Source organism: Podarcis pityusensis, assembly GCF_964106645.2.
Source record: "Podarcis pityusensis genome assembly, chromosome: 14".
Classification (NCBI taxonomy): Eukaryota; Metazoa; Chordata; class Lepidosauria; order Squamata; family Lacertidae; genus Podarcis; species Podarcis pityusensis.
This window is the reverse complement of record NC_138039.1, coordinates 52,009,335-52,034,164: the sequence shown is the minus strand read 5'-3', so window position 1 is coordinate 52,034,164 and position 24,830 is coordinate 52,009,335. Positions and strand designations below refer to the sequence as shown.

The 24,830-nt window shown below is 46.2% G+C and overlaps 1 protein-coding gene across 2 annotated transcripts in view; it reads right to left on the bottom strand.

Moving 5' to 3' along the window:
- The window catches only part of THSD4 (thrombospondin type 1 domain containing 4), a 411,334-nt gene that overhangs the window by 349,986 nt on the left and 36,518 nt on the right, over positions 1-24,830 (bottom strand). For both annotated transcript variants that reach the window (XR_013979370.1, XM_080980690.1), the window contains exon 4: positions 4,324-4,763. Coding sequence is in view for 1 of the 2 variants with exons in the window: in XM_080980690.1 (XP_080836816.1) it covers positions 4,324-4,763 (440 nt within the window). In the remaining variant the exon portion in view is untranslated. The remainder of the gene's footprint in view (positions 1-4,323; positions 4,764-24,830) is intronic.

Sequence of the window (24,830 nt, the reverse complement as noted above, 5' to 3'; positions counted from 1 at the left end):
ACATGTATTTAACATTGCACTGCTACAATTTCATTGCTTATTTTGCTACCTAAATGCCCATGCATAATGTCTTACCTGAAGCTCAATCCAAATGAGACTGAGGCACTGTTAGTGGGAGGTGGCCCACTCTTGATGGGGTGGCACCCTCTGAAGGAGCAGGTATGCAGCTTGGGGGTAATTTTGGATTAATCTTTCTCTTTTTTAAAAAAGTGCTTTTATTGAGTTTTGTGACAACACATAAACACTCAAAACGTAAACAAAAACAAAAGAAAAACAAACTAAAAAGAAAACACACACAAAAAGAAATTACAAACATATAACCATAAATCCAAAAGTTCTTACAAACGAACTTATGTTGTCTTCTTTTCTACTCCCAATTCTTATTCTGTTCTTATAGACTTCCTTCCTTCTCAATGCAGTTCTGATTTTCCTTTCTTGGTAAATTGCTTCCTTCTCTTTTCATCATTGCTATCTTTTTCCATATAATATGCCTGTAACCCTTATTTTGTTTTGCAAAAATTACTCAAAGCAAGTCCAGGTTTTTATTTGAGGACACTGTTTTTTAAGATACGCTTTATACATTCCCCACTCTTTTGGGGATTTTAACTTGGACTGTCCCCTAACTGTGTCATTTTCACCAGTTCGAGATAATTGAATAATTTATCCTGCCACTCTTTTTTAGTTGGTATTATATCACTTTTCCAAATTTTGGCAATTAATATTTTTTGCTACCGTGGTTGCATATAAGAATATTTTCTTATTTTCATTTATGATATCTGATTCTAGTATGCCCAATAAAAAGGCTTCTGGTCTCTTTACAAAATTTTGTTTAAATGTTGGATTCACGTGTCTCTTGAGGCTCAGGGGCTCTTGGTGGTGCAGAGTGGCACCTGGTCTGGGCAGAAACAGCCTTTTGTTGACTACACTCCCCACGGAATTTGGCAAAATGTCCCTCCCTCATTTGGCTGCCTGCAAACAGGATGCAGAATTTCACAGCAACATGTTCACTCGGCACTACCTGCTTGTTTTCACTAAACTGGAATTTGGGTTTTAGTTGCCTAGAAACACATTTTCATGCCCTCACAACAGACAGATTGACAGAGAGAGAGAGAGAGAGAGAGAGAGAGCGCGCGCAATGCCTGGCCTCTGTTACAAGCTGCAACCAGGAGAGATTTCTTGAGATGTTATGGCATGGAGAAAGTAGATAAAGAAAAGTTCTTCTTTCTCTCCCATAATGCCAGAATTCATGGACATCCAGTGAAGCTGAATGTTGGAAGACTTGGGACAAATAAAAGAAAGCCCTTCTTCATGCAGCGCATAGTTAAACTACGGCCCACCCTCCCCCAGGAGGCAGCGATGGCCACCAACCTGGATGGACAGATTCATGGAGGAAAGGGCTGTCAATGGCTATTCACCACAATGGCTCTGCTCTGCCTCCAGAGCCAGGGCAGCCCTGCTTCTGAATGCCAGGTCCTGGAAACCACAGGAGGGGAGAGGGCTCTTGTGCCTGGGTCCTGCTTACGGACTTCCAGGCATCTATCTGGTTGGCCACTGTGAGGACAGGGTGCTGGTCTAGATGGGTCACTGGCCTGATCCAGAAGGCTTTTCTTGCGTTCTCGTGGATAAAGCAGCTAAACACAGTTTTTTCCTCCTCTACTGGCACCAAGAGATGGGAAACTTCACTGTAGCAATGTGAGAGGTTGATGGTTTCTTTGTACAAATGCTTCCTCTGACCATTTCCTCCCCTCCCCTTTCCACATATAAAAATAGCTTTGAGAAACTATCACACCCGCTGCTGCCCCATTAATATTTTGACAAAATTGCGGGCAAGGTCAGTGTTTTTGATTACTGGGGGGGAGACGTAATTCCTTTCAACTCACACTGTTTGTTTAAGGCTAGGCTACCCACCCGCCTCTTTACCCTCTCATAAATCTAATTGACAATTACATTTTCCCCCTCAGCAAAAGAAAGCGTATAAAGGGTTTGATTCAGACCAGAGCCCACACCAACCTCCATCAGTGGAAAAAAAGACTTGGAGTTCCCATAATTAACCAAAAGCCAATGTACGAGCATCAATGGTTTCTTGCTAAGCAAAGGCCAACAGGAGGTGAAGCTTTTCTTGATGATACCCATTCCAATTCAGGATCTTCCCAAAAATTGCATTTCCAGACTCAGAGATACAATTCGTGGTGGGCTCAGCTCAAGTCCTCAAGTCAATATGACTGCGAGACAAGCATTACAACTCCAGAAGTTCTTCATTAGCTCAGATTTTAATCTAACCCGGAAAGGAATTTGTGGGGAGGCCTCCCACACTGCCAACCTGCCTCGAAATCCCCTTTTAGAAACACACTCCTCTTCCTTGATGCTCTGTCAGTGGTGAAAATGTGGGAGAGTTCTCTTCCTCCATCCCTTGCTATGAGCCATGAAGCTCACTGGGTGACTTTGGGTCAGTTCTCAGTTTAAGCTACCTCACAGGGCTGTTACGACAATTGCATGGGAGGGGGGAACCACATCAACCTTGGGTCCCCTGAAACACTCAGACTGAAAATTTCCCTGATCAAGCCGAGGAGAAACAGGCAAAATCTGTATGGCTTAACAAATTTTCCTCTCAGAATAAGCACTTATAAATGAATTTTGATACCTTCTTTGAATGAAGAATGGTTATGGGGGCTTTAGCTCATCAACATCCAGAGAGGACCCTGTCAGCTACCCCTGGTATAGATGAATATCAACAGCCACACAACTTCAACTGGCACTGAAATTACATCAAAGCAAGCACAAAGAAAACTTCCCTGGGCAGAATATTCCACAGAATATGAGGTACCACCAAGAAGGCCCATGTTCACAGGAGTCACCCGCTGTACTTTTGAAGATGGAGGCACCTGAAAACCACCCTCTTAATCTACAGACAGACATGTGTGGACTGTGGAGATCATCTTTATCTACAAATAGAGACAGTGGAGGTTTGTGGGGTTGTCAATGGGACCAATAAGGCAGAAGGCAGAGAGCCCAACAGTAGGTGGAGCCAGAGCAAACAACTCTAATCCATTATAAAGCAGAGCCAGCTAATCGTGTCTTTCCCTGCTCAGTTCTACAAAGGTAGCACATGGCATTATACAGGCCATGGGCCCATCTAGCTCAGTCTTGTCTATATGGCTTGGCAGCAACTCTCCAGGTTTTTAGGCAGGTCTCTCTCCCGACCCCACCTGGAGGTGCTGGAGTTTGAACCTGGGACCTTCTGCCTGCAAGGCTGATGCTCTAACCCTGAGGCATGGCCCTTCCAACATGGCCCCCTCAGCCCCAGTGGACCAGCCCCTCCCTCGTGCCAAGTGGTGAAGGGCTTTGGAAATCAGAAGCAGCACTCACAGAGCTCCTGGCCTGAGACTCCCTCAGAGCCCATCACTCGATTGCATTCCTGGTGAACTGCCTAGCAGCAGCTTGAAGACATTTCCAGTTGTCTCCAAGTGGTACAAATGTTTTATTTTGCATCTTTGAAGGATTTCCACAGCTCTCCAAGGTTGTTTGGTTTGGAGTCTGTCCCATTTCATCTTGAACTACGTTCTCCAGAATGAGTTAATCTCAGTCACAAATCTTTATCCCAACCTTACTGTTTCATAGATGTCTGACATTACTCAGCGAGGGGGTGGGTATCCCAAAAGCTTTCCATCAGTACAAAGCTTTATTGTATTGGAATCACTTCAGATCTTTAAGCATTCCCCATTGCCAACTCATTCTGCAGGCTTTGCCATTCGTCTTTCTATCCAGCTACAGACGATGCCCCTTCCCTTGCATTCTACATTTGACCTCTGGAGCCCATGCAAAAATTTAGAAAACAGATTAGGCTTATCACACTCAGCCACTTCATTTAAAATTTTATCTTCCATTCCCCCATAGATCTGCATATTGATCTTTATTTAAAGCAGGGAATTATCAGCAAATGTCAGGAAGATGTGTCCATTTTGCGTGGACACACCTTTTCCTAGACTGTCAGACTCATAGTGTTGTAACCTGCTGAAGAGCAGGTAATAAGTTTATCAGTAAAGTAAATCATCATCAACGACGACAACAACAACAACTAGTACAGTGGTACCTCGGGTTAAGAACTTAATTTGTTCTGGAGGTCCGTTCTTAATCTGAAACTGTTCTTAACCTAATGGGGCCTCCCGCTGCTGCCACACCACCGAGGTACTATTTCTGGGTTAGTGGAGTCTGTAACCTGAAGCGTCTGTAACCCGAGGTACACTGTAGTAGTACCAGTTATCATTATGATAAAGGTATTATTGTTTTTATGTGCAGCCTCCTCCCCCCCCCCCGCCGTCCTACCTTCTTTCGGCTTTGGGGCTGCGCCTTTGGGACTGTGAGGGCCGGCGGCCTCTCAAGGCTCCCCTGCTCAAGTGGCTGACATTGCGCCCTTCGGAGGAGGCTCTGGCCTGGAGTCCTGCTCGCAGCCCACCTTCGTTCCGGTGAAGAGGCACCGACGTACGGATGGCAGAGATGATGTGGCCAGAGAAGGGACTGAGCACGTCTTCGTGTCGGTGCGGAGGCTGGTGGGCAAGAGTCCTCTCAGAGGTCGGGAACTGCCCAGGCCTGCGGTGGCTCCTCTCGTAATAGTATCCTGGGAGGCAGGGCCTCGTCTGCTCCATCACGCCGCCACTGCAGCTTCGGGAGCAGGCCGACCAGGGCCCCCAGCTGCCCCATGCCCCCGGGGCTCCTGCGCTGTCGTCTTCCGTGGCAGCACTTTGCTCTCCTATCCTCTGTGGAACCTAAGGACACCAGAGCAAACCAATTAGCAAGAAAGAAACCCCCAGGGTGGCCGGTGCAGCTATGGAGACCAGCCGCTTCACTCCACCATCTCTGAAAGCCGCGCTGCATGTCCTGGGCAAAGCAGAAGGCGGTCCTTGCGTTTGAGCACAAACTGCCCTTTGCGCTTCAGGATCCGAGGCCACCGTGGCTGAAGGCAACATCTGCAGCACTTTCAAGGCAGTGCCATACCTCTTCAGTCAGGCTTCCCCCAAAGAGTCCTGGGAGCTGTTGTTTTTGTTAAGGGTGCTGAAAGTTGCTAGTAGGCCCCTAATTCCCCTTGCTAGAGCTACTGTTTCAGAGTGGTTTAACCATCAGTCCCTCTTCCCAGGGAACTCTGGGAATTGTAGTTCTGTGAGGGGACTTACATTCCCAACAACAAACAACAGTTCCCAGGGTGCTTGCAGAGGGGAGCCATGAGTGCTACATTTTTATAAGAGTGTTTGACATGTATGGTGTGGTCTTTGTATTCCAGTGACTTCTACGTCTGCCCAGCGCAGTGTCTGGAAACCTGTCAGCCAGGCTCTGACCACGGTGTCAGTCTCCACACCTGCTGACTGGGCCTGAGGAGAATAGGGTGGAGTTCTTTTCCTCCTTCACCCCTGAAATTATTTTTACAAAATAACACACATATCTATGTGTATATCTAGTTCTCCCCAAAGTAAGTGTACATTGTGTGAGAGTCCCTGTGTGTTTGTGGGATTACAACGGCCCCAGACCCTCTTTTCCCTGTAATTTACTTACGTTTCTTTTCTTGAAAGAACCAGCTATATTATGTCCACTACACATTTAATCTCCATTCCCTTGGTTCTATCTCCCCCGCCCCCACATAAAAGATCCTTATATGTGGGCTTCATTTTACAGTGGAAAGGAGGGTCTTCTGAGGAAGATAGGACTTGGATTGTATCCTGCATGGCTGTTAGTATGTCCCAAAAAGAAAAGGAAAAGTACTTGCAGTAGTACTGAATCCATTGTGTCCTGGAAACCCCAGATGCTACCTGCAACCCATCCCTCCCTCAACCAGGTTGAGAAGGCTGGAGCAATCAATTGTTGGGGTTTAACTGCAGAAAGACGCAGCAAGACGTAGCAGACCTTTCCACCTGTGACCCTCAGCAACAGGTACACAGAGGCATTCTTTAAGCAAGCAATCCATCCCCTCAATTCTACACCACCTCTTCTTCATTGGTAATGTAGGCAGAATTATTTTTATGAAATATACACCAAAGTATTATGAAATATTTCCAAGGTGAAGCACTCAGGAATGAATGAGCTTCAAAATTATGGAAAAGAAGCATTGGCAAAGCAGAATGGGCTCAATAATTTGCAGAAAAATTAAGAAAGCAAGGTGGCATCTCAAACTACGTCCCTAAATGGGAATTTGTCCAAAGTGTCTGGCAGTGCCCTATACACAACATCACCTCCATGTATCTCCATTCCTATGGATGCATAGGAAGGAATAAGTCACAATGATCTCAGTGAGCCTAACTTCAGAGTAAATGAACATAGGATTCACCTAAAAGAACAGCATCAAATATCTGAGAGAATGCTCGTACAATATTTAGTCCTGTTCTACTCTTCCATGTACAAATATGGGGCTTATTTTATGCCTAAATGGCTCAAGGCACATACAGAGATTAACCTTTTACTCACGCACAATCATTGCAAGTAACTTTCTTTACCTCACAAGGGCAAGGGAAGTGCAGAGCCTTCTGCTCCTCACAACCCAACACTGTTAAGATTTAGAGCTAAATGCAGTGCCTGGAATCAGAGGTTATAACCCAACTCCAAAGCAACCCAGCCAGTCAGAATGCATCGCTGAACAGCCAACGGCAAGGAAATCGGAGCCTTTGGTGGAATACAGCTTGCAAAGCATGGCTTTTGAGAGAAGTTGATGGCAACACATAAACTCTATCCAAGCTAGGCTTTGGGGTGGGCTACATACAGCCCACTCTTCAAGGTGCCCCTCATTGTTTCATCTCTAGCCCCCTGTGGTACTGTCCGGGGAGGTCTATGGGGCAGAGGTCCAGGGCCCCACTCAGCAGAATGAACAGAGAGGCTCCCCAGATGTAAGGGGGGGGTGCTTACTAGGAACATAAAAGATACCATAAGACACACTTTTTTCCTCCTAAAAGGTAAGGGGAATGTCTGTGCATCTTATGGAGAGAATGCCTACGGATGGTGGGGGGATCCTGCTGCAGTCGCAAGCAGAGGATCCATGGTCCCCTTCCTTCCCTCCTCCGTGGCTCGCTTTGAAGCAGCAAAGCGGGAGAGGAGCGGCTTACACGGGTGTAAGCGGCTCCTGTCCAGTTGGCTGCTTCAAAGCGAGAGTACTCTCTTTCCCTCCCTCCTCCCCGCTCAGCTCGCTGAAAAGCAGCAAAGCCGGGGAGGTGGGAGAGAAGGAGAGCCGGCTCGCTTGAAAGGAGCAAAGCGGGAGAGGAGCTGCTTACACAGGTGTAAGTGGCTCCTGTCTGGTTGGCTCCTTTAAAACAACCGTGCTCTTTCCCTCCCTCCTCCCCGCTCAGCTCGCTGAAAAGCTCCTTCTCCACACACCCCACACGTGCTCCTTGTCCCTTCAGTGTTTTTCCTTCCCTCCCCACTTAAAACGTGGTTACAAAGCATGGATCCACATGGATCCTCAGGATTTTTGCACTGGGCTACTCCAAACTCACTGTCAAATCACATGTCTGTGGCCACAGCATGAACCACAAAAATTATACATCCACTGTTTCGTTCAGAATATTTTTTTTCTTGTTTTCCTCCTCTAAAAACTAGGTGCATCTTATGATGCAAAAAAAACGTATTTTATACCTAAGGCAGCTCACTGGTCCATGCCCTCCAAAATTTCTCCTATGAAAAGAGGGGCGCCCTAAGGGAAAGCGGGACATTCTGGGATCAAATCAGAACCTGGGATGGCTTCTGTAAATCCAGGATTGTCCCTGGAAAATAGGGAGACTTGGAGGGTCTGGTCAACTTAACTTAGTATTGTCTATGCTGACTGGCAGCAGTTCTCCAGTGGCCCTCAAGGTCCCTTCCAACTCTACAATTCTATGACACTATGATTCTCATCCCTACCTGAAGATGCCACTGCATGCAGTGCAGATGCTGAGATATTCCCCTTCCTCTGTACAACATTTTGAAATAAATGGAGTTATACACCTTGCCATCTAAACAGCATGAATCGTGGAGAAATTTGGTTTGCTTCATATTTGGTTTTGCTTCACATTTTAACTTGTGCCTCCCTAATACACACTTATTGAAGCAATACACAAACCAAGTCTAGTGTCCAGATCAAGGGAAGGAACAGTCCCACTATTCTGGCTTGTTCAAACCACAATCTGAATTACTGTGTCCAGTTCTGGGCACCACAATTCAGGAAGCATGTTGACAAGCTGGAACATGTGAAGAGGAAGGCAACCAAGAGTCTGGAAACCAAGCCTTATGTGGAACGGTTGAGTGAGTTTAGTATGTTTAGGGATAGGTTTAGCCTGGATAACAGGAGAGTGAGAGGAGATACGATAGCCATCTTCAGATATCTAAAAGACTGTCACATGGAAGATGGAGTAATGCTGTTTTCTCTTGCTCCAGAGGCCAGGACTCGAACCTATGAAATGGAATCAAGTTACAAGAAATGAGATTCCAACTAAACATCGGGAAAGACTTTCTGACAGTAAGAGCTGTTCAACAGTGGAACAGATTCCCTCAGAAGGTGGTAGACTCTCCTTCCTTGGAGGTTTTTAAGAGGTTGGATGGTCATTGTCATGGATGCTTTAGTTGAGATTCCTGCATTGCAGGGGGTTGGACTAGATGGCCCTCAGGGTTCTCTCCAACTCTACAATTCTATGATTCTACGAAAACACAGCTACCTCTTGAAATCTACAGTGTTCCAGAGTTCGCAATGCAGTTCTCCAACAACGCCTTTTTCTTTAAAGAACGGTCTGCAAAACAGTGCAAGTACATTTGCAAAAGTCCTTTAAAAATTGTGCCTGTTAGGAGAAACACTGCCACCAAATGCTGACAATTTCCCATGAGGACTTGGGGAGGCAGGAATCACAAACCTACTGCAGCAAACTGAACTGGAGCCTGGAAAAGTGAGAAACTGAGAAAAACCAAAACGGACAGATTCATCCATCGCTACTTCAAGGAGAGGGGGTCCCACAAGACAGCTTGAAGGAAGGGAAGGAAGGCAGCTTTTCAGATAGTTTTACCTGCTCTGCAAATTGCCATGCTGGCTTTTTCAGTTTCTTGGTTCTCACCCCATCAGAGTTCAAGGCAGCTGCTCCTTGCTTTGTTCAGGAAAACAAGCAGCACTCCCTTCTGTGTCTGCCCCATCAGGCCAGAGAAGCTTGTTGAAACAAAATGCCTCCAATTGTTTTCCAGAAAGTGCAAATCATGGTCACCTGCAGTCACAAACATGCGCTTCCCCCTGCTCAGCAGGCTGAGAAGTCCATTTTTATCAGAGCCAGCTTGAATTTCAGTCTGTGGGTCTGCTCTGCCCACATTTTATACCCTCAACAGCACCTTTTGCAAAACCAGAAGACATTCATCAGATTGCCAGCGCCTAAAAACCACCACTTAAAATTATTCAGTTATCCAGGGCGGGGGGGGGGGGGGAGGAAACCTGATAAGTGACAAGTGCTGGCCTGCAGCAGAGGCAAAGGAGGTGGGGGCAGGCCCCCCGCAGCTGCTACAGCCTGAAGTCGTCAGGAGCAGGTTTGAGATAAAAAGGATATGCTGGAAGAGCTCCAGGCAAGTCAGAAAAGGTACAGTTTCACACATGTTAATCCCGGAGCTCAAGATTTGCTGGCAAATGACAGCAAGCAGAATCCTAGGTACTGAAATCTAAAGCAGAACATGAGTCGGTAAGGAGGGGGGGGGGTTCATTTGTAACGCAGAAAGGCTCAATGCAAGAATATAGATGCATCCAGGGATGGAGAACCTGTGGCTCTCCAGATCTCTCTCTCTCTCTCTCTCTCTCTCTCTCTCTCTCTCTCTCTCACACACACACACACACACACTACAAACTATACTCTTAATAATGGCACATGCCCACTTTTTCTCTTGCGAGGCTTGCATGCACCATCCAGGAACAAATGAAGTATGTTTCTCACTTTGGGACTATTTTGTTTACCCACATGCATGATTTAATTGATTTGTGCCCTTTAAATGGATAAGTTGAGTAAAACCTCTGTGGCTAATTGGCAGAGATTTCAAGTGATGGTCCTGATTTCTACCACGCATGGCCAAAACAGCAGAGGCCCTTCGGTGGCTGTCTGCACCCCAGCTGTTCCCTGGCCATGCTGGTTGGGCCTGCTGGGTGCAGAATTGTAACTACCTCCACTGCCCTGCTATAAATCTGCAAGGTCTCCATATAAGCACAATCTGGATGGGAGCACAAGCAGTTTTATTTCATTTCCTCAGTGTTTTCCTAACTGTTGATTTCTGCATTATACTTTAGCTTTTACATGATGTAAAAAAACTTATGAAAAATTAATGGAATCTAGCACAAGTTCGGCTTCCAACTCACTTCCATGTTGTTTGATTCCAGAAAATCCATTTGTAGCCCCTCAACCCGGAAAACTACAGGAGTCCAATGATGAAATTTCAAGCAGTATACTGGCATGCAGTCCTTTCCTACTGTTTTCATGCGGAAACAAATACACAAATGTGGAAAAGGTTTGGGAAGCAGCAACGCTATCCTTGAAACTTGCTGTTGTGCCACACTGTGCCCACTGGTGTAGGGTTACCAGGCGTCCGCGGTTCCCGGGGACAGTCCCCGGATTAGCAAATCTGTCTCAGGACAAATTCCGTCCCCGGAATGTCCCCAGATTTGCAAATCTGTCCCCAGGAAACGTGGCAGCAGCAGCCTCAGCAGCCCAGAGCCAGCCTGGTAGTGCAGTTGGCTCTGGCTGGCTTCAGGAGCTGCTCGCTGCTCGCTGCCATGGCACCTGCCATTTTTCCTGTGCCACGGCAGCAAGCAGCTGCTGCCACTGCAGAAGGGGAACCGGGGACATCCGGCAGTACAGATCAAAGGGAAAGGGGGCAGGAGATCGGGGAAGGCTCGGGAGTCACGGGCGGGCGGCGCGCACTTGCCCAGGAGCGGCACAAGGCACACGGTTACTCTGCCGGGCAAGGTGCAAAGCCCTTCTTTCGCACCCTGTGAAACATAAATGCACAGAGTTTTTAAAAAACTGGGCAATGGCTGCCCACCTGCGACTCCCGAGCCTCCCCCAATCTCCTGCCCCCTCCTTTGTTTTGACTGATTGGGGAAGGCTTGGGAGTTGCAGGCAGACAGCCGTTGCCCAGTTTTTTAAAAAAAAATTCAGAGCATTTATGTTTCACAGGGTGCGAAAGAAGGGCTTTGCATCTTGCCTGGCAGAGAAACCGTGCGCCTTGCGCCCCTCCTGAGCAACGGCCGCCTGCCCGCGACTCCCGAGGTTCCCCCGATCTGTCAAAACAAAGGGGGAAGGGGGCAGGAGATTGGGGAAGGCCTGGGAGTCATGGGCAGGCAGTGCTCCATTGCCCAGTTTTTTAAAAAAACTCTGTGCATTTATGTTTCACAGGGTGCAAAAGAAGGGCTTTGCACCATTATGCAATATGCATGTGTGCTTGGGCCCAGGGTCTTTTGCCTCACCATCCCCAGGGAAGAGCAGCGTTTTCACCAGGTTCCTGGTTCAGTTACAGGAACCCCCCCCCTTTTATTTAATACTTCGGCTACAGCTACTTATCTATCTATCTATCTATCTATCTATCTTATTTGCCACCTTTTCCTCTAAGGAGCTCCAGATGTCATACATGGTTCTCCGCCTCCTTATATAATCCACACAACCACCCTGTGAGGTAGGTTACACTGAGAAACAGTGACTGGCCCAAGGTCACCCAGTAAGCTTCATGGCAGAGTGGGGATTTCAACTCTGGTATTCCATATCCCAGTCCAGTACTCTGACCACTTGCAACACACTGGCTCCCTGAACATCTTGTAGGTTGGCAAGGAACAAAATAAGTATTAAATGAGAATTAATGAGTGCCAATATCCAAGTTTGGGCACATTCTCTCTTTGGTGAGAGAACCCCAGCAGAGATTTTAAATAACAAAATATGTACCAAACTAAAGCATGGAAATATAGGCTGTTAGACCTTTAGATTGTGCCCTTGTGTCCCTCTTCCCCCAGCCTAGAAAAAGACCACACACTTGGTAGATTAAAAATGCACTCCAATCTATCTTACTGAAGAGAGTGTGAATGATTGGAAATCTGCAATAACTTGGTTGCTAAGGTGTGGCTCACTTCCTGATCCACCTCCTTTATTCTTGCTCTCTGATTTGAGACATATAAGCTATCTAGATTATTTGGTTCTCCACAGTAGTGTTATAAGTAGAGGATCCTGCCCTGCCCAGTGACTAAAAGGCAACAATGGCTGCTTCACAACCTGAGTGTTTTGGATGGAGCTGCGAAGTCATCTAAGTGTTTCTTTGCTTTTTGTCAAACCCAAATGGGAAATAACAATTTTTCCTTCCCTCATTGGAGAGGCACAGATGAAACAAAATTAAATGCTTAGGCAAGTTGGACTACTCGTTTAAGAATTGGGTGCAGGCTGGGAGGAACCCATATAGACTCTTAAGAGCATGGATGAAAATACTAACATTTGAAGTTGAGGACATGACGTGGTGGAATGCCGCAGCAGGATTTGCCAGCAGGAGTTCGGGATGGGTACATAAATTATCACTGAGCATTGCAAATTAGCATAACTCAATGCTAAATAAAACCTATCCTAATGCTAGAGTCTGCTGACCGGGCCCTTTCTGCAGCAACAATGATAACCCCTTGTCCAACCATAACAATAGATTCTGCTGCTTGTCTTCTCTGGCTACAGGCTGGAGAGTGCTGGAAAATTGAGGGGATGGAGTGATGCCCCAAGTGGGGAAACGTTACAGCACTTTGGACTTTTCAGCTTAGAAAAAAGGCAAGTAAGGGGTGAGTGCGCCATAAGTCCATAAAATGATGCATGACATGGAGCAGCTGAATGTCAAGCAAGACTAGTTTTCCGCCTTTCTCATAACACTGGAAGATTCAGGATAGATCAAAGAAAGGACTTATTCACACAGCGCTTACTGAAACGATGGAACTCACTTCCCCAACAAGCAGCAATGCTCACTTAGGGTGGCTAAAGGAGGATTAGACAAATTCTCAGGGACACAGGTGGCGCTGTGGTCTAAACCACTGAGCCTTGGGCTTGCCGATCGGAAGGTCGGCAGTTCGAATCCCCGTGACGGGTTGAGCTCCCGTTGCTCGGTCCCTGCTCCTGCCAACCTAGCAGTTCGAAAGCACGTCAAGTGCAAGTAGATCAATAGGTACCGCTCAGGTGGGAAGGTAAACGGCGTTTTCATGCGCTGCTCTGGTTTCGCCAGAAGCAGCTTAGACATGCTGGCCACATGACCCAGAAAAACTGTCTGTGGACAAACGCCAGCCTGTAGAGCGAGATGAGCGTGCAACCCCAGAGTCATCCGGGACTGGACTTAACTGTCAGGAGTCCTTTACCCAGACAAATTCAAGCAGGACAATAAGGCTCTCCATGCTCCTAGTCATGATAACTGTGCCCTGACTCCATGGTCAGAGGCAGTACTGCTTCTGAATCCGTGGCTGGAGACCCAGGAGGGGGCAGTTCTTGTGCTCAGCTCCGGCTTGTGGGTTCCCCACTGGGGCATTCGGTTGGCCCCTGTGAGAACAGGATGCTGGACTAGACGGGCCATTGGCCTGATCCAGCAGGCTCTTCTTTTCTGTTAGTTCCTATTGTGGTCTTTGCAATGCATCTTACAATATGTTTTGTTCTGGGATTCTTGTGTACTTTATGGTTTTTATTTCTAGTCTATTGACTGAAATAAACTGATGAATAAAGAGGATATAGTCTTTCTCTCTCTCTCTCTCTCTCTCTCTCTCACACACACACACACACACACAGAGCTCCAGACTTGGATTGGGGCCATAAGTAATCTGGATCTAGAGTAGCCATTGCTCAACAGCTGCTTCCCTTAACTGTTCTTATATTTTCCAGACATCTGAGGTTTTGCGTGCTCTTGTTGGGGTGGAGTAAGGAAATGGAGGTTAAATGTTAAGCAGACCTATGAAATTTGCATTCCTTTTTGGATTTTGGAAAAGGCCACCATTAACTCAACCTTGCCTCCTCATTTGCCAAAACTGTGTGTTACTACTATTAGATGAAAAATCTCTTAATGACAAAAGATTATGTTGATTATCACTCAGAAGTAGCATTCATGGCCTTCCTTTGTACATTTCAGAATTATGCCTGTGGTAGATTGACTTAAGATGTTTGCTAAACAGGGAAGAATAGAGCAATAATTTCTCGAGACACGCATCGATTTCTCCAAACACACACCTTGGCTCTGGAATCCATTCAAATATTTCCACTAAGCACAGCAGTTCATAAGCTATTTAAACTGCTGTTTTAAATTGTAACAGCACTTCCATCTAGACATAGAGGAAACGGGAGCTATGTCTTGGGACTTGGTCTACTGTTGTTGAAACTTCACTATGCAAGAACACCCCTGAGGAGGAAATATCGCTGGAATTAGAAGCCACAATTATTCCAAAACTAACTGGTTCTACAAGAAACTGAATATATAACAAGGGTTCAGAAATTCTAATTTTCTAACATGGTACAAGACTTCAGCAAGGCACAGGGACTAGCACATGAATATGTTCACCCAAAGGTTTTGATGCACATTAGCAGTTCAGTGTTTGGACACTACTAACTCTACTGAGGGTGTCGTCGTCATTTGGATTGTGATCTAGAGAATATGTGAAGATATATAATACCAGATTTCCACAAGCACTCGTTTTCACACAGTCTACGGTAAACAAACGGTTTAAAAAACGGAAAAGGAAGGTCCTCAGCTCAGTGGTAGAGCACCTGCTTTGCATGCAGGTGGTCTCAGATTCAATCCCCAGCATGACCAGATGGGGCTGAGAGAGGCCCTTGCCTGAAACCCTGGAGAGCGGCTGCCAGTCAGTGTGGACAATACTGAGCTAGAGGCACCACTGGTCTGACTCAGTCTAAGGCAGCTTCCAGGGTTCCTAATGCTTCTTCCTACCTTAACTGATCTACATTCCTACTCTTTCTACATTAAAAATACTGGAAACAAGTATCTTGGTGGTCACAGACCTACTGTGGTGGTCAGCAAGGTCTGGGAAGCACCCCTGGTGGCATCTGAAGGGACTTAAGCACTACTGAAACACTTGATAGGGCAAACCATCCTGAACCCATTTCATGCATGCCCTCTTGCCTCCAGAGCTTCCTCAAACCTAGCCTCTAGGCACTGTGGGTTGGTATCCAAGAGACCGAGTCTTGCATCTCATGTAATTACCGTATTTTTCGCTCCATAAGATGCACTTTTTTCCTTCTAAAAAGTAAGAGGTAATGTCTGTGCGTCTTATGGAGTGAATGTGTGGTCAATTGGTGGCTCCCTTTCTGGCCCCACCCCCTGGCCCAGGCCTCCATTGTTGAATGTTCTGCAGAAGGAGGCTGTTTGTTTCCCCAGCAACATGTGACTGGCGGATTAGATTATCTGTCTGGAAATTGTAGAAACGGCTCCCTTTCCTTTTGCAAAGAAGCTGCAGAACTGTGAGTTGAACCCCATAAAAACAGGATTTTTTCCCTTTGCAAAGTGAGCTCAACAACTTTGAGCAGATCCTCAAAAAAGGGGGACTTTTCCGCTTTGCAAAAGAAGCTGCAGAACTGTGAGCTGATCCTCAAAAAAGGGGCTTTTCCCCTTTCCTCCTCTAAACACTAGGTGCGTCTTATGGAGCGAAAAATACGGTAGACTAGGTGCAGTTTCCTGCATTCCAGCCGTTCCTATTTGCTAGTGGAAGTTCGAATTCTGGCGGTTCTTTCTCCAGCAGTGGATGGTGTCCATTGGGACTGGCAGGGCATAAGCCAAGGAGACCAACAGGAGGTGGCACCAAGAGCCCATGGCAGGCAGAGCCAATTATTTTCTTTTTATAATATTTTTTATTAAATTTTCAAATTTTACCAATTCTTTTAGAATAAGTTGACTTCCCACCCACCCTTCCATTGTGTTCTTTTATTCCCATATAAAGATGCTATGTTAGTTATATTTTATCCATTATATATGTTATTCTAAATTATTAAACTGCAAATTATCATTTGTTGCTATACTTCAAATCCTGCATACGCTTTAACATAACCATGATCTTTTTTCAAATATTCCACAAAGTATTTCCATTCATCTATTTTATTTCTCATTTTGTTCTCTCATTCTCTAGTCTAGCCATCTCAGCATATTCCATCATCTTCATAAGTCAATCTTCTTTCATTGCAACTTCTTCTTTCCATCTTTGTGTGTACTCTTGTTGCTGCTGTTCTATCACACGTAAACAGATTAAACAGTTCCTTCGGAAGCTCTGGTCTAATTATACCTAACAGAAAGGCCTCAGGTTTCTTGGGAATCACCACTTGAAACATAAAAAAACCCAACTCATTATAAATCATTTCCCAATAGACAGGGGGAGCCGATTAATGCTAGTTTTGCCGACGTGCTTCTCACTGCTGAGTTTGACAAGGGCAGCACTGAGACGCAGGAGGGGGAAGCTGGCAGGCAGTTCACCCTCTGGACTGGTTTAAGACGACTCAGAAATTTCAAGTGGCCCAAAATGCAAGGGCTGGATTACTGGCAGGGGTTCTGCTTAGATCCCACATAACCCCTAGTTTAAAACAGTTACACTGGTTGCCGGTTTGTTTCAGGGTCCAATTCAAGGCACTCACATTTGTGTTGGAAGTCCAACATGACGCAGGCTTCACCTGCCCTTCCCTACAGACCCTCTCAGGTGCTGAGGTCAGCAAAGGGGGCCCTCTTGGTAGTTCCTCTGCCCTCAGAGCCTTGGGGGGGGGAGCAGCCTGGGAGAGGGCATTATCTGGGGTGGCCTCCACTTGTGATACTCTGCATGCACAGAGGTGTATCTGACACCTTCACCATACAGCTTTTGGGTGATGCTGAAAACACCCCTCTTTATCCTAGCTTTTGATACTTGAGGTATATATTTTAGGACCCACCTTAGTATTTGTGATTGTAAATTGTTCTAAACAATGGCTGTACCCCACTCTGGAACCTTAGGGTAAAGAGTGGGTATTAAATGATGGAGATGAATAAGACGACAGGCAGGTGACGGCTGGGTGAGGGCAGATTGAGGTCAGTGGGGCAGAGCCCCATTCCCCTTAATGGACTATTCTTCCCAATCTTGCATTTTGCAGAGATTTTATTAAAATGCATTACTGCTAGTTGCCATCCTTCAGGTTTCCGCTCCTTCCCCAGGCTCTCCAGAAGTTCAGCCCTTAAAGCTGGGAGGAAATAATACATCTTGATTAGTAGTCGGCACTCGTCTGCCCATGAGCCGCACTGACAGAGTGGGGCTCTTTGCAAAAGGGCTTTCATGCAGCCCCACACTGTGCTTTAAAGTCCCGAGAGTCGGGCCGATGACGCCTGGTGATGTCATCCCAGGATGGGGAGATAAGGATGTGACCTGCCAGCAACAAAATGTTCCTCGCTCCTGCTCTAAACTCTGCAGTAGTGTGAAGACTTTCTTGTTCAGGAAGGCCTTTGGTTGCTTGCGAACTTTGATTGATTAGTTTTCACTTCTATTATGGCTTTAGCTTCCTGGGTCTTTTTTCTTTTCCATTTATGTAAATGATGGCAGTGGTGCACCTACTCTCACTCAGCTGTCATTCCTGCATTTCGAGAAGCTTGGGCTAGGTGACCCGTGGGGTCCTTTTCAGCCCTACACCTCTCTTATTCTGTGATCCATTCATTTCTGGTCACTTGCACAATTTTGGATGGGAGTTTTATAGTAAGAACAACAAGAGCTATGAGTTTCTTTTCTGTCATTGCACCTGCACTCAGGAATACCCTTTTTCTACCATATGTGAAGTGCTGCCTATAAGTTGCTTCCCCCTGACCCATAATGCTGTGCTCTTCTGCTACTGAATTTCTGTTTTTAATTATGCCCTTTTATCTTTTTTTATGTTGTATTCCTGCATGCCACTTAGGCTCTTCTAAATATTAAGCAGTTTTAAAATGTTATTTAAATAGAATAAGTAGAATTATTTAAAAGGTGCTGCCAAGAGACGCAGAATATCAGAGTTCCTAACCAGACTTCCATTTCGTTCCCTCAGAGCGGCTTTAGAGACAGGAGGGCTCAGGACTTGGCCATGGACTCTTCTGCTCTTCAGGGTTCATTTTACCTGCTGATCTCTTTTGGTTGTTCATAGTAATTACACATAATGCAGAGATACTATCACTACTAATTAATTCCAATATTTACTAATGCTGCTTTGGGTGTTCATAAAACTGAAAAGACAGGACAGAAATGGTTTTAAAATGTAAATAAAATTAAAACACACCCACAATTAAATTCTCCGTAAAGAAGGCTCATAGCTGCATTCTAGGTGTCTGGGGAAACAGAACTGGCAAGTCAGTTGATTCCTGTCCAATACGCTGCAGATTTTCTTGTTGTCACTTCATTTTCCAATGAACTTTGCCATAAAGAAATATCGAACTATTTACAAATATCTTAATGGAAAATTCCCTCAACGATCCAAGCCTCGAAGCCTGATTATATTTCCTGTGCTTACCTTCCAGAGCAAAACCAGATGTGTAAGGTGCACGCAGAGGGATCCTAGCATTTCCTTCACCAAAAACTGAACTCTCTGATCCTTCAGAACTTACATACATGCCTTGCTTTAGGCTTAAGGGAAAGCACATGTGCTTGGCGGAGGGGGGGGGGCAGGCAGTGTGAGAAAGTGAGGCTGGTTTAACTCAAATTCATTCTGCCAAAGCAGCACTGAAGGCTCCGTGGGTCAAGGCTGGTCATCGTTCAGCTTTAAAATACACCTTTAAAAAAATGTTTGCACAGATCAGTTTGTCAGTTTAAAATTGTTTCAGTGCTATGATTGCAAGGAATCCCACTGTTGAGGCAGAAGATATTCATTCTGTAGATTGATTTATGTACAAAGCTCTCCCTGTAGCCAGTGGATAGAATTACTGGGGAGGAATGCCAACACTGAGCAACTTAAGCCTAGGGAACCTACCCTTGATCTAGCACTGGTTGGAAGAGCGCATGCTAACCAAAAGTCGATTCCTTCTGCTTCTTAGGGATGGAGGCAAAATTCATTAGGACACATTTTTATTTTTATTATTTTTTAATTTTTTATTAGTTTCAATTCATTATACAACACTAAACATTAAGACAACATAAAAGACAAAACAAAAAGAGAGGGGGGGGAAACGACAAAGAAAAGAGAAGCATTGCATAACATAAAACACCAACAAATTAAACTTACAATAACTAAATAACTAGATCACACAACAATAATTGACTTCCCTTCAACTCGGTTTCCGAATATGTTGCAAAGGGTTTTCTATCTGCAGTTTCGTTTTTTCAAGACTCTTTACGTCGCAGACGTTACATCAAGCCTACTGTGATTTTTAAATTTTTTACATCTGTTTCAATATAAGTCATAAATTTATTCCACTCATTATTAAACTTTGATCCTTTTTGGTTTCTTATTTTCTGTGTCATTTTTGCCAATTCTATATAATCAAATAATTTAGATTGCCACTCATTTATGGTTGGGATTTTTTATGTCTTCCAGTTTTGTGCAATTAATGTTCTAGCAGCCACTGTTGCATATTGGAAAAGTGTTTGGTCTTCCTTTTTAATTTCTTCTCCAATTATCCCCAGAAGGAAGGCCTCGGGGTTTTTTGTGAAGGTATATTTAAATATTTTTTTTAATTCATTGTAAATATTTTCCCAGAACTTTCTAATTACCTCACAAGACCACCACATGTGGTAAAAATTGCCTTCCTTAATCTTGCATTTCCAGCATAATTTGTTTCCGGTTTTGTACATTTTTCCTAATTTTACAGGCATGATGTACCACCTGTACATTTCCATGTTCTCTCTAATTGTTGTACATGCTGAGAATTTCATACCTTTATTCCAAAGTTTCTTCCACTTATCAAACTCTATGTTGTATCCAAAGTCTATCGCCCATTTCACCATTACTTCTTTTATTTCTTCATCTTTGGTGTCCCATTCAAGCAACTGGCTGTACATTTTTGATAGGAGTTTTGATTTGTTTTCTAATATTTCTACCTGGAATCTGGATTTTTTTTCGTTCATCCCACTCTTTTTATCTTCAGCCCATAAAGCATTGATTTGATGAAATTGGATCCAGCCTGTCAGTTTATTCTTTATCTCTTCATATGGCCTAATCTTCCATCCATTTTCTGTTTTTACTAGCAAATCTTCGTAAGTCCATCTTTCTCCTTCAATATTTGTTTTTTTATTGTTAGGGGGTGTTTCTTTCCAATAATTTTTTGTTTCTCTCCCATACTTCCAACAGTGGCCCTCTGATAATATGATTAGAAAATCCTTTGTGGAGCTTTTCCTTATTACGCCACAGGTAGGCATGCCAACCGAATCTTATATTGAAGCCTTCTAAATCTAACAGGTCTGTGTTTTTAATAACAATCCAATCTTTAACCCAGCAAAGGCACGAGGCTTCATAATACAGCTTCAAATTTGGAACCGCAAATTCTCCCCTATCTCTTTTGTTGTGACGTGGGGTTTGTGATTTCAGCTCTCCTGATATAACATGCTGGAGACAGTTCTCTAGTAACACTTCTTTATTAAAGCAACAAGACTAAAGACTGGGGAGAGGAAAGCTACATTTATAGGGACAGGGAACTAGCAAGAAAGGATACATTTTGGAGGGAACAATATCAGGCAATCACAGTCCTGCCTTTTGGAGGGAACCAATAAGACAGAGGATCCAAATACAGCAGCTTAAATGAACCAATAGTAGCTGTACCCTCTGGAACCAAAAGGCAGTTACTTTACCCTAATGCAAATACAGACAATAATAATACAGATATAAAATCCTTTGACTCAATACACAACACCCCTTCCCCCCTAGTGAGCACAGCAGACGTAATCTCTCAGGTACTGTGGGGGCCTACAACTTCTACTTGATCTCCTGACAACAGGTGTTGCAGGTTCTGGATTGGGTGTTACCTGTGGTAGAGGGGCTGCTCTAGGGGTTTCGTCAGGAACAGATGGAGTCCCCGACATCTCAGGGTCCCCTATCTGTACCTCGTCATCGTGAGGACTAGCAGACCCTGGTTCATTTGTTAAAGCCCCTGGTGCTTGCACCTCTGGGCCATTTTCACTCTGGTCTTGCGGCTCTGCGTCGTTAGCCTGGGATGAATTATCTGGCTCCTCCCTGCTGAGCGCCCGGCGCCTCAGCTGATCTATATGTCTCTTCCACACTTGCCCATTTTCCAAGGTCACATAATAGGACACAGGTCCACTAGCCCGGGTGACCACGCCAGCCACCCACCGCGAACCTCGTGAATAGTTCCTCACCCAGACCAGATCTTCAGGGGCGAGATACCTTGTTGTGTCAGTCTCAGCCTGGGGGGTTGCTCTTGAATTATGGTTTGGCATTTTATCTGGGTGGACATAATCCAGCACCGTTACCAGTCTCCTACCCAAGAGCAGCTCAGCTGGCGACTTGCCCGTTGCGGTACACGGCGTCGCATGCTGCAAAAATAACATTCGCGCGATGCGAGCTGACCAGTTACCCTCCATTAAGCGCGCAATGGATTCTTTGGCTGTTCTTACCATGCGCTCAGCCTGCCCATTGGAGGATGGGTGAAAGGGCGCGGATGTGACCCCTCTTATGAAGTTATCAGCCAAGAATGCCCTGAATTCTTGGGATACAAAAGCTGCCCCATTATCTGATACAATGGTCTCAGGTAACCCGTGGGTTGCAAACAGCTGCCTCAACACCTTGATGACGGCAGCTGATGCCATGCTAGGGACCATCGCCACTTCTAACCATTTGGAATATGCATCAACGATAACCAAAAAGACCTTTCCTTGGAATGGCCCAGCAAAATCTAAGTGCAGCCGGCTCCAGGGAAATCTGGACTGCTCCCACCAGTGGACTGGTGCTCTGGCCACTTCTGGCCGCACCTCTTGGCATGCCTTGCATGTTCGTACCCATTGTTCTATGTTCTGGTCCATTCCAGGCCACCACACATAACATCGGGCTAGCGACTTCATCCTGACCATTCCCGGGTGTCCCATGTGAAGCGTCTCAAGAACCCTGTTTCTCAGTGGTGCTGGGATGATGACCCTATCTCCCCACAGGAGACAACCCTTATGCATGGACAACTCGTGCTGCCTAGTCGCACAAGGCCTGAATTTGTCTTCATGTGGACCACCTGGCCACCCCCTCCCCACCCAAGTGAGCACACGGGAGAGAACAGCATCTTTCCTCGTTTTCTCAGCTATATCAGTAGCCGTTGCAGGAGCCCCCGGAAGAGTTTCCAGCATCATTATGTGCTCCGCTGGAGCAGGATCCTCAGTGCTCCCGCCAGGAAGGGGCAATCGACTCAGCGCATCCGCATGGCACAACCGTTTCCCCGGTACATGGGTCAAGGTGTACTGGAACCCGTTCAGGAATATAGACCAACGTAACATTCTGGGGGAGAGAATTTGTGGCGTTTGTTTGTTCGGGTTGAACAACCCTAACAGTGGCTTGTGGTCCGTTTCAATGTAGAAATGGCGACCATACACATAATCATGGAACTTTTTGATTCCTGCCACAATTGCAAGCGCCTCTTTGTCAATTTGAGCATAGTTGCGCTCCGTGGGCGACAACGTACGGGAATAGAAAGAGATGGGCTTTTCCGACCCATCCGGTTCCCTATGACTTAGCACCGCCCCCAGGCCGTATTGAGAGGCATCACATGCCAGGACCAGAGGCTTTGACTCGTCATAATGAGCAAGGACACTCCTGCTACTCAGCATTCCTTGCAAGGAGTCAAAAGCCTTCTGCTGCCCCTGCCCCCATCGCCACACAGTCTTTTTCTGCAACAGTCTATGTAATGGTTCAGCTACCGAAGCTTTCTGGGGTAAGAACGAATGATAAAAGTTAATAAGTCCCAGGAATGACTGCAACTCCGTCTTGTTCTGTGGTCGTGGCGCCTCGATGATGGCCTTAATCTTAGCATCTGTGGGGTGGATGCCTGATGCATCAATTTTAAACCCCAAGAAATCCACAGTTGGCACCCCAAAACTGCATTTTTCCTTTTTCAGTTGCAACCCCACCTCCTTGAACTTGAGCAACACTGCACGAACACGCGCAACCAGTTCCTGTGGGTCTTTTCCAGCAATCAAAACGTCATCAAAAAATGGCAAGACCCCCGGCAGACCTCTTAACAGGTGTTCCATGAGCCCTTGAAAAATCCCTGGGGCCACACAAACTCCAAATTGTAATCTGTTAACTCTGAACGCCCCTTTATGTGTGACAATAGTCTGTGCTTCCGCTGATTGTGGGGTTACTGGCAGCTGTTGGTAAGCTTGTGCCAGGTCAATTTTGGCGAACACCTTGCCCCCAGCCAGTTTAGCCAACAGATGTGATAGGACTGGAATGGGGTATGAGTTTCCCCTGAGTGCCTTATTGATAGTACATTTGTAATCTGCACAGATCCTGACTTCCCCATTTGCTTTAAGGGGCGTGACGATTGGAGTCTCCCACTTAGCAGAGTCCACGGGTGAGAGAACTCCCTGCTTGACCAATTTCTCCAGCTCTGCTTCGATCTTGGGTTGCAGTGCAAATGGCACTCGCCTTGGTTTGAGTCGGATTGGGGCCACCCCAGGGTCCAACTCGAAGTCAACTGGGGGCCCTTTATAACAACCCAGTTTTCCATTAAAGAGACCAGCAAATTCTTTGCATAATGCCTCGCTCATCTCAGGGCAGGTTTGGATTGAATTAAGCCCTGATATACTCAGTCCCAGGGCGGGGAACCAGTCAGTGCCCAGGAGACTGGGGCGACTGCCCTTCGCAATCACCAGTTTGAGTACAGCCTGTTTGTCCCGGAACTGTACTCTCACGGCACATATTCCCATAACATGGATGCGGCCCGCTGAGTATGACTGCAAGGTTGCCGGGAAGGGTTCCAGAGGGGGCAACTTACCCCTGGGGAAGAATGTCCTCGCGGTCTGGTCCGACACGATAGTGAATCCCGATCCGGAGTCCACCTCCATGTCGCACTGCTGACCCTCAATCTTCACCTTGACGTGTGCCTTGCCTTGTGCTGGGAACTGCACGACCCTCCCGTTGATCTCCGTAACGTAGTGGCAATCCTTTAGAAAATGGGTTGCTGCGGGCGGTCTGCGATGCTCCGGTCTAGGTGCTCCTGTCGCTCCCAACACCGCCGATCTACAGACTCTGGCGATGTGACCTGTCTTCCCGCACGTCCGGCACATAGCATCCCGGAAACGACAACTCTTCCGCTCATGGTTTCCGCCACAACCTGGGCACCTGCCTCGGTGATCTTTGTGCACTGTGCAGGCCTGACTCACTGACTCGACCCCACGGACTGGGCTCTGGCTCGGAGTAGCCTCTAGCTCATCCATGGCATGCACAACTTCTATCTGTGGCTTAGGGGCCTTGCGACTGGCATCAAGCTCCTCTCTTTCATAATTCTCCGTGGCGGTGGCCTCCTTCAAGGCTGAAGCAAGGGTAACCTCTTCTTTAGCCACGATGCGTCTTCTGGCCTTCTTGCTGCTCAGACCACCGATAAACCGATCCAGGAGAGTCTCTTCCAGATTTTGGAAGTCGCAGTGCTGAGCGAGCTTCCGCAGTTCAGCCAGAAATGCAGATACAGACTCCCCAGCATGCTGCTGCCTCTTATGAAACTCCATCCGCCGAGCCATCTTGGTCTCAGTAGGCGCCAAGTGGCTTGTTAGGCAGGCAAGAATATCTTTGAGAGATGTCTCACTTAGCTTCACTGGAGCAAGCAATGCCTTGGCCAGCTTGAAGGTCTCAGGCCCACAGTAGCTCAGGAATGTGGCCCTTCTTTTGCTAGCATCGGTGATCCCTTGAGCCTCTGCGAAGAACTCGAAGCGTTCGACGTAGTCTTCCCATGTG